The following is a 10,984-nucleotide window of genomic DNA, read 5'->3' as shown; positions in this document are numbered from 1 at the left end:
GCATATAGGGCAGGCTATAAGTAAATCCAAGGTTGCCCAAACAAATTTTTTATTAGAAACACAAAAAAATGTTCCTTGTAAACGGGTTCACTGTTGGAATTCAGTGTACATTACTGCATTTACTTTAACAGTAAATTCGTGATTACTAAACTTTACCCGCTTTAATATATTTAATATCTGTGACATGTATCTTGTTGTATACAAACAAACCAAGCGAATAGCAGTTCAGTTTGTATTTGCGGTTTTTATACTTAATTTAGTACTTGATTCAAAACTTTTAAAAGAAATTAAAAAAGAATAACTTTTTTAAGTGCAGGAAGGTATTCTGTAGAAGAGAGTACTTCAGGTGCCATCATGTGGAGTAGTTTGGAATAACAATATTATTGGTTGAGCTCAGTTGTCTGAATCCATGATGGCAAAATAACCAACAATTAAAACAATTAAAAAATTAAAGTCTTAAAAAATGTTTTTGATTTTTTTTAGTGTAACGTTTTAAAAGAAAGTACAAATATTTTAAAAGCTAATACATTATTTTGTCAAGTTTTCCAGTAAAAGTCTACACATCCATAAAACAAGATAAATAAAACAGGCGGATTAAATATTGTTGAAATTATATTCTCACTGAGCAATCAACTGCACTGCAAAAACTTATCCCATAGAGAATCATCATCATACATATTCCAAACACCAAACTGAACTTTTAAGGCAACTCATGCATAAGAGGGTCCGCTTTGATCTTCACATAAACAAAAAAGTGTTTCTATTTGAATCTGAAATTTGGTCAAACTGCCTGGGTATTTCAGACAGCCTGTTTATTGACAAGCTTTTGAAAATTTCAGAAAGAAGATAGCCTCGGAAATTGAGCAGTTGAAAGAAAATACCTTCTCCCCATGATTTGACTGCAGCATACGAAAGCCGTGAGCCCACTGCAAATATAACGCAGAGCATATAGTCAAGGATAAGTTTTTGCTTCATCAAAACTTAACCTTCTCATAGCAGGTATACAATATGACATGAACTTTAACCCATGTTTTGTTAATGAAAAAAAATGAAACACTGCAGTTATATGTATTATGTACCATTTATTTGGACATGGTTCTATGGTAATACCATGTTTTTATTTTATTATTTTTTTATACATGTAGCATGTATTCTTTGAAGCACCCTGGAGTACCATGTAAATACCATGGTATATGCCAATCATTTAGTACCATACTATACTATTCAAAAATTTGGGGTCAGTAAGACTTTACACATTTTTTATTAATACTTTTATTCTGCATGAACACATTCAATTGGTCAAAAGTGACAGTAAAGACTTCTACTCTGGTACAAAAAAACCCATTTTCAAATGAATACTGTTCTTTTGAATTTCCTATTCATCAACAAATATATTTTTTAGTTTCCACATAAAGAAAATTACTCCGCACAATTGTGTTCAATATTGATAATACAAATAACTGTGTCTTGAACAGCAAATGAAGGCTGGAGTAATGGCTGCTGAAAATTCAGCTTTTCCATCACAGGAATAAATAACAAATATAAAATATATTAAAAATAGAAAAGTTACTTTAAATTGTAATAACATTTCACAACTTGATCCAATGCAGCCTTGAGACTTCAAAAACATTATACGATAGGCTATATCAGAATAGATGGATACGTTTCCCCTAGGAGAACTGAAAATAAACTTGATAACACAATCATCCTCCATGAAAAATGTCACATACGTTTGGGTTCTCACAGACCCCAGATATAAAATATGAATAAATGCAATGAATTTTCATATGCTAACATGACAAGTTTTGACATGAAAACATGGAGGAAAAGTTATTTCTTTTCAAAAGTCCATGTGTACTTTGTGTTAAAAGCTTATAATAGTTGATTTGGAACTAAAAGTATTATAAATGGAAATGTAACATTACGATCATTATTATTACAGTCTCAGTGGGACCCCATTCATAACACTATCAGAACATGTGGGTTCAAATGTTACAAATTCTACCACAAGAGGACGCTGCAGGCTTTCAAAAGTGTCTGAGCCTCGAGGACAACAGCATTATTGATGCACGAGAGAGCGTAGTTTGGCAGCTGGAATCGGTCTGGGGAAGAAGAGTCATTTGGAAGATCCAGCTGAGCCTGAGAGCACTTAGCGTCCTGCATTGTGACCCATTTTAACAAGCTTACTTCAAATTCTTTCATGTTTTGCATCTGATATGTTTGGCTCTTGCCCTGCATGGAGTGGAGATGCAGGTGCTATGATGGTAAATGCCTTCAAATGGCTCTTTTATGCTGGTTCTTTTCACTCATGTTGCTCCTGATTGCAGCCCCGTTTGTTCACATTTATGGATATAGTCTTTCGTGACTTTGCATCAGAGAAAAATGCTTGAACTGAACACAGTGGGCCGGTGGAATTTAAGGTTGGAGAAAAATGTGATGCCCCAGACGTCAGATCTTTCCAGTGTCAATAGTGCCCGCAGACAGAGCTGCTGTTCAGATGTATGGTGGAGATCAAAGTGAAAGACCCCTGAGCAGTAAACCCCTAGTGTTCATGAGTCACCTGTCACCTTATCAAATGTAACTGCAGAGGAGCTTAACTCATGCCAAGCAAACCATCACTCACACAACCACTGAGCTGAGCTGCTCCTCATATGAGCCAAAAGGTTATCAGAAACTGTCAGTTAGGTAGAGAGACAGGCAGGTGGGTGTTCATGACCGCCCCTAAAACTCTCTATCACCGCTAGTATCAATAGCAGCTCAGACCCCGGCGCTCTGTGTGCACTTGGCTTGGCATATGGAGGCTTTGTGATTGCAACAGCCTTAGAGGAAATGGATTGGTTCTGCCTGAACCATATGGTGGATTCCCCTGCTGTTGCTCAGTCCAAAGCCCTTCAGCACCAGTGAGGGAAGACTGGTGACACTCTTACTGCTCGTATTGTCATACAATGTGTTCAAAACACCTGGGACCCTATGCCTACAACAACTAGAGGAATGGGTAAGAGGGGGCCAGTGCTGCTTTAGCAGAGATATTTATGTTTTACTAGATGGACAGTAAATCGACATCTGAAAGCGACAGACAGACAGATGGATAGATAGATACCCTAAAAAAGATAGATAGTATAGATAGGCTACCCTATCTGAAAGTGACAGACAGGTGGATAGATATCCTAAAATAACAGATAGATAGATAGATAGATAGATAGATAGATAGATAGATAGATAGATAGATAGATACACTATCTGAAAGCGACAGACAGACAGATGGATAGATAGATACCCTAAAAAAGATAGATAGTATAGATAGGCTACCCTATCTGAAAGTGACAGACAGGTGGATAGATACCCAAAAATGATAGATAGATAGATAGATAGATAGATAGATAGATAGATAGATAGATAGATCGATCGATCGATCATATCTGGAAGTGATAGTATCCTATCAATCCGTGTATCATTCGTTCAGTCGTTTTTTGATTTAATATTGAAAGTAGAAAAATGAGAAAACGTTTTTTTTTCATCATTTCCACAAAAAAAAACAACAAAAAAAACAGAATTCAGCTTGCTTTTTCATTTTTCGTTCTGAGGTAGAAAAATGATTAAACAGCTTGAATATTGAAAGAGTTTTCTCATTTTTCTACTTTCAATATTAAATTAAAAAAACAACGATGATACACGGATTCCTATCTGACAGATATCTGTATTATTGTCATATTTAAAAGATCAACTTGTGTAAAACACTATATTTCGCACGACGCATTATAAATTCAGTAAATTTTACTTCCGCTAATTCCAATTCAACTTCGTGTGGGCGTGTCCGATTCGATTCAAACTCAGGCTTGCTCCAGTTTATCTCAATTTCGAATTTTGCACAGCACTGGTTGACATGATAAACCCGGAAAACCATTTAGATTGTTTATAACAAGGTTATAACCTTCAAATAAAGAGTTAAAGCCAAACCTATTGAATTTCAGGGTGTACTTCACATGGTCCCAGGCAGCAGCACACAGTCCCTGAGCTGGAACATGTCCACTCTGCTTACCTGCGGGCACAGACGGTCTCCAGGCAGCCGGTAATTAGCAGCACTGCAATCTTTGATGAAACATTTTACCGCTCAAAGTATTTCGGTTATCGCCACCGGAAGATAACCGACACAATTCGTTCAGAGTCATTGGTTTTGCTTTCAGCACTTTTAAAACATCTTTGTTTCGGCACCCACACACATTCAGGCACACGCAAACAAAGTCTACAGCTTTTCCCATTAGATGATGCGGAGTGGGCTCGTTACCAAGGCGACGGTTACTTTCCATATCCATTATGAAATATATGCGCTGTCCTTGATTTACAGTAAGACAGGCACCGAATAGTCAACGTTACAGCAGAATACATGTGCTATGTTTCCACACAAACAAACAGGAATATCACACCAACAGAGTTCTGAGCGCTAAGAAAATTCTGATTGGTGGTTTGATGTTATCTTGGCATCGCGGGGTGAATGTGGTGCGAATGCGGTTCCCGCCGTCGTGTGACAGCAGCTGTCATGTCTGCGGGGAAATAGCCGCGTGGGGCTCGCATTTAGACTCGGTTGTGTCATGAAATTACAGCAGTCATCACGCGAGCTTGCTCATACTTCTTTATTTTTCTACAAAAATATTTCACCTTATAAAAGACAGCTCAGAATGTACATTGTTTTTGCAACTGCCATAGAAGTTTTTACCTTAAATATAGATGTATATGTATTTATATATAGTATAAGCATTTCTTTCCATTAATGATCAGAGTGCACTCTCAGCAGCCCAGGATATGAGTCAAACATCTTCCCAGTCTAAGTATTTCTCAATGTCCTCAGCTCTCTCTGACTGGGAAAACTTTTGGAAAGACTGTAAGAAGACAAAAATAATCATATAAACAAAGCTGTGAAATGTTTCTAGCTGTGGTGATCCAGGCATTGTGAATCCAGCATCATGCATGACCTTGAACTAAACATCAGTGATGTTTATTACAAAAATACAGTTGACTGCAATCAGTAACTGTCATTGCTTTAGAGTGATGTGGTGTATTATTACTAAAACAGTCAGTATTGAAGATGAGAGTAAATATAATTGCTTAGAACAAGGCAGAATAATAAGAAAAAGATGCTAAAACACTGGGAATAGGTGGATCAGACAGAAGAGACGGTTACAATTAGAAACCCGTAAAACAAGTAGGCTAAAGGATTACGCTTTTAGAAGAAAAAAGTGCCAATAAAAACGAGTGAGCGAAGGAAGGTTAAGGTTGTGACTCATGTTATCCCATGATGCCTATTTGTGAGATTTCCGCCACCTTTCCGATATCAGCAATATTACTACTATTGCTACCATTATTATCATTATCATCATGATCATTATTATTATTGGGTCTGGATATGCCTCAGGAAGCTAGTTACTATATATCTTGATATTGTGAAACACAAAATGATTACATAAATCTGATAATGATTATTTTCAGGTTTTGAATACTACTACCAATAATTTTTTTTAAATGTTAGTGATGCTTGCCTGTGCAAAACACGCTGCCACGATAGGCGTTTAGACTAATTTGTAGCATTTCATATGGATGTATTCCAAGTCTCTGTTATTTTGGGTCCTAAATATGGCTCATATCATATTTTTTCGCTTGCTTTATTGTCTGCCAGGTGAAGTTGTAGGTCTGATAAATGAATAGCACACCATTTGAGCGGCACCATTTAAGATATCATTTAGGCTATGTCTGTAGCACAAACGGCGTGAGATAAATGATGTGCTGAAGTCTAATACTTGGGGTTGAGATAGCAATAGCAAGCATCACTAATAAGAATGATGGTGAGAATAATAATAATAGAATTTCCAGTTTCCAGAAAAAGAAGATAACAAAAAGCATCAACCAAAACAAAAGAAAGAAAAAGTGATCCAATCCCTCTCTTGATTGAAGTGCTGAGTCCATTCCATTAGTCCGGTGCTACTTTATTGCTCTCTTCACCCACAGGCTGCTGTATGTTCTGCTCCTTGAGTCTTTTTGAGTACAGGCCTGTGGCTCTGCCCTTATCAGAGAGGAGCAGAGGAGAGAGCGAGAGCAAGCGTCCAGAGTGGCGCTAACACCCAGGCGCGTGAGAGGGTCAGTCGCATCCCCAGCGGGGAGGCTGAGTCCGAGGTGCAGGAACAAACCTCGTAGCCATTTTCTGCATGGTCTGCGTGGTGCTGCCCGTGAAGCCTCGTGTTAGAGTTGTTCTGCATCTCCGGGGAGTCCGACTGCATTTCCGTGCACACCAGCCAGTCCTTCCCGATGGGACGCGGATAACCCGCTTCAACCTCCATATCGCTGCCCGCCACACGCCAGTACTCCTTTCCCTTGAAGAAATATGATGCACCTGGGTAGAAAGAGCGGAAAATACAAGATAATAAAATACAGGTTGATGCACAGAATGGATTTTTCCAGACCTGCTTTCATCTAGTATACAGATCATTATGGTTTTACTTTTCCCTCTATGGCTTTTGTCAACCCTATTTCCTGTTTCAGAGCTACTACTCTCAGTTTATGTCTATGATGAGTCACGCAGTTACTGGGTTACTTTGCAGCAGTACGACCCGAACCAGTCTAAAATAGTCCGAATATAAACACTTATTATAGGTGTACCGTAGTGATTCAGGATAAGATAAAAACACAGTTTGGAAAATGGATTCATGATGTGGATTATTATATACATTTTTTACATTTTAAACAAAAAAAAGTTAAGGACTGCAGCTTTAACTCATTACAATGAAATAACTCAGGGTTAACTGAGGGAACTGCAGGGGGTTTATGGGTTGATAAAAAGCTAGTAATTAAATAAATCATAAAAATGTCATATTAACTTAAAATGAAATGATCAATGATTGCATAATCTCATATTTTTAAAGAGCTAGTTAAAATGTGTGTTTACTCACTCTCATGCATTTCCAAACTTGCATGAATTTCTTTTCATGAAAAACATATCCTAGCCATTGTTCTGTACAATGAAAGTTACAATGTTATCTTTTTAAAGCGCAGTATTCCAGCTTTGTGAATATTCATAGCGAATTCTTGATGGAATCTGGAGTCTGAACCAATGAAATGTGATTTTCTGTGATGTGACTAATGCTGATGTAAACAAAACGATCTTATTCGCCCTGACTGACACGAAGCGTGCGATCCCGATATACACATATACACAGAATTACAGTAATTCAAAATATCTGTCTTGGCGAGTATTCACATTATCTGTTATGTCTTAAGTGAATGTTTGGTGAACTGTTGGGGAAAAACACCTGGTGGTAACATTATATTAGATCCGTGATGTACAGTAGGTCTTAAATTATAGGCTGTCTGTTTCATTAACGTTAATCAAATAATTGTGGTATCATGGAATAAAAGTTGAATATATATTTTTCCTATTGATATTTGGTTTTGACTTGGTGTTAGCCAAATTTTGTGTTATTACCAGGGATTTTAAGGTATGGTTGCTAGGTGATTTTGTTTTGGAAACCTTAGAAAACTTTAACTCAATTTTTCTCCAAATTGACTTTGCTGACTCTATCGACTTCAAACAGGTGTATCTCATTTTTGGTACATCAATACATCAATTTTGAAAGGTTTCTTAATAGAGAATGTGAAAATAACAATAATTCATTTTTGAAAATATGCTCATTGCAACTCATTTTGCAAGCACGGGTCACATTTGGTCTTTTCCTCACATGAAGCCATCAGATCACAGACTCATACGGATTACTCTTATGGTGCTTTTTTCTTTTTGGGAGCTTGACAGTGCTTGGTCCCCATCCACTTTCATTAAATGGAAGAGAGCAGCTTAGTTATTCTGCTAAATATCTCCTTTTGTGTTCCAAAGAATAAAGTCTTACATGGGTTTGGAATGATATGAGAGTGAGTATATGATGACAGAAATGATATATTTTTAAAACCCACTCTACTCATCTGACAGTAAATCATGTTTTTTGGGGGATGAGATGAAACATGAGACAATAGCCCAGATAGAGTCTAGAAACACAAATGGAGACAATTTTCCTCTGGTTCAACCTAATGCTTGCATTTGTTCAATCTGAACATGAGCTTTACTATCTCTCTCTGTTAGACTGGGTAAATCCAGCTCGATCTGCCGGCGATTTGATTTCGCCCTGCAGCTCAGGCTGGAAACCTGTACATTCTTCTATCCTGCTTCTGTTACAAATTTGCGGGGATCAATCACAAACTGGCTTACCCACCTGGCGCGCTATTGTCGGGTTTAATCCAATCCAATTCCATTTAACCTCTTGACGATGCTCTATGGCTTCTTTAGTTTAGCAAACAAATCGCTCGAGTGGGTGTAAATACCACTCACTTTTATGTTTTTTTTTTTGCACAACCTGCAAAAATTGCTCGATGCCATTGCTGCTTCTGCAAACCGCTGATCAATGCTCCAAACCAACACGTCTGTTGACACGTTTCCTGCCTGGAGTTTTCGCTGCAAAGTATGTCACCTGGATCGTTGGTCTGATTGGTTGAAGGACTATCCAATTGCGTACTGAGTCATTTGAACTATGCCCATTGATCACGCCTCTTGTGCAGTAGAAAATACAGAGCAGATTCCCCAGACTAATGTTCAATCTTAAAAGATTGAGCTTGGTCTGGTGATAGCCAGACTATCTCTCTGTCTCACTCTGCAGGTGAAATGGGCCATCAGTGCTGTCTATTCGAACAGGATACTGTTGCCAGCACCTCCACAGGCTTAATAGTTTCTCGCTCCCATGGAGGCAGGGGACTGTCACTTTAGAGTGTCCTGCCCTCACTCCTCGTTCAAAGCTCTTCCTGTGGGGCTAGCAAAGCCTCAGAGAACAACACCTGATGAGACAACTTCTCTGCCCCTTCTCTGCCCCTGCTTACAGAGTCACCACAGCAGGGAAGAAGATCTGGTGCATCAAGTGGAACCTAAAGGTCCATTCACACCAAGAACAATAACTGTAAAGATAACTATAATGATTACCATCCACACCAGAGTACAATGATATCTTTCTGTTTATTCTAAGAGCGCTGCAGTTTTGTCGTCTGCCTATTTAAATGCTTGAGCTCTTTTAAGCAGAATGGATTCTGACTGGCTGTCCGCTGGAAAAAATCATTCAGAAAGTGATTCCAACAATATAGTTTCTCAGTGCCGTTATCATTATGGTCGTGGTGTGGACTCTGCTATATATTCTTTTGTATGTACATTTTTTTTTAGAACTATATTTTTATCGTTATAGTTATCCTAAAGATGGTTAAAACTGTGCTTGTAAAGGAATTAGCAATATGCAAAGTGCAAAGATGATTTTTTAGGGGAATAAAACAGCCCAAACTTGCCATTTTATACATTTTGCATGAGACTATAAGGGAAAAAACCACAAGAGATGACTCAATGACCAAAAAAACATTCACCTGCATGTCTTTATAGGCTAACATTATGCATAATATGCTAAATAACTGACCTTCACATTCATACAAATTATGGTATGTTTCACTCGTGGGTGACATCTGAAAAATGTTCAAAATGCTTCAATGCTAATTACAGGTGCTGGATGTAATTACTTTGTTGGAATACCACACATAAATGTCCTAATCACTGAAACACGCATCCTGATAAATCATACTCATCTATGTGACCATCCTCAACTCTGCGAAAAGAAAAAGAAAAGGGGGGAATGGCCTGCACTTCTTTCCTATCAGAAATAGGCTTTCTACATGTCAAACCTTTAGCATATTTGGATTTGCTGATTGGTATGGTCAACTGAATCTTTGCTTTGAAGCTTTGCTTTTATTTAACACAGGCTTCTTGTGATTCACCACAACATTGCAGTTGCCTGGCCTTCATCCTTGAGGTCCATCCATCAGTGAGAGCTCACTGTGCATTAGACACAATGCTGTGCATTAGGCATGACAGGACATTATGCCCCTTTCTCCATTCTGCTCACATAGACCTTAAAACTGCTGCTATGACAACCACACATTCAAAACACCTGCATGGCTAACAGCCTCTCCATCCAAATAAAACCATTTCTTCCAAGGCGGATTGGGGCTTTGAAGAGTCGTTTTGAGATGCTACTAGATATGTATTGCATATGGAAGATAATATTAGCACACATTTGAATTTTAGGAGGAATCATTTTATGATTTAATGTTTATTTCACAATGTCTACACCAAGTTCAAATAGCCTGCCTTGTTGGCAGAGGCTATTTACACTAACTCCACCCACCATTGTCTGATTGATGACAAAATCATTGTCTTGATTAAACAAAATGATAAAAGAAACACATCTGATAACAGGAGAAGTGGCGTTAGCTTTTGACATGCCTGACCTGAGTTCGAACCCGCCTTTTCCCGAACTCATTCTTCTCCCTTTTCCCATCGCATATCAGCTCAGAGCAGCATTTATTTTAAATAAAAATGAAGAAAATATGATATTTATTAAATATCATATTCAAGTGGGTATTTAATAATGGGAATGAAGTGTTTAACGAGTAGGTGTAGGGGTAATGTCAAGTACAAGTAATGTCCCAATAAAGCAGCATCCATTTATCATTTAAATAAATATTACTGAATATGTTATTGCATACTGTTTTATAATATAATACAATACAATACACTGAGGTGCAAATAGTATCTGCCACTATTTGCACAAAGTATAAGCAGCATCTCACTACTATTTACACTTCTTGCAAAAGAAAATACTGCTATTTTAGCATCTATGGCTAAATTAGTGAAAAAAGCCAAGTGCTGCCTTTTTATTTTCTTGATAAGCTCAGTATTCTTTCCTGTGTTTTCGATTGTTGTTATTGTTAACCAAAACTATTAAAAATTGTTTTTGTTCATTGAAATAAAGCTGAAATAAAAAAATAAATATAAGATGAAAAACTTAAGCATAAAAAAATGTCTAGAAGTGTTGTCTTGGCGACTAACAGAAATAAAACAGGTTTAAGTTGAAGTACT

The 10,984-nt window shown here is 37.6% G+C and overlaps 1 protein-coding gene across 1 annotated transcript in view; it reads right to left on the bottom strand.

Annotated features, from left to right (window-relative positions):
* Positions 1–6,059: 6,059 nt before the first annotated feature.
* Positions 6,060–10,984, bottom strand: part of mmp17a (matrix metallopeptidase 17a) — a gene marked incomplete at its 3' end in the record, with an annotated part of 87,776 nt that continues 82,851 nt past the window's right edge. The window contains exon 10 of the mRNA XM_082140242.1: positions 6,060–6,382. Within this exon, the coding sequence (XP_081996368.1) occupies positions 6,060–6,382 (323 nt within the window). The remainder of the gene's footprint in view (positions 6,383–10,984) is intronic.

The sequence above is a fragment of the Leuciscus leuciscus genome, assembly GCF_965113295.1.
Source record: "Leuciscus leuciscus genome assembly, chromosome: 16".
Taxonomy (NCBI): domain Eukaryota; kingdom Metazoa; phylum Chordata; class Actinopteri; order Cypriniformes; family Leuciscidae; genus Leuciscus; species Leuciscus leuciscus.
This window is presented reverse-complemented; position numbering and strand designations above follow the sequence as displayed.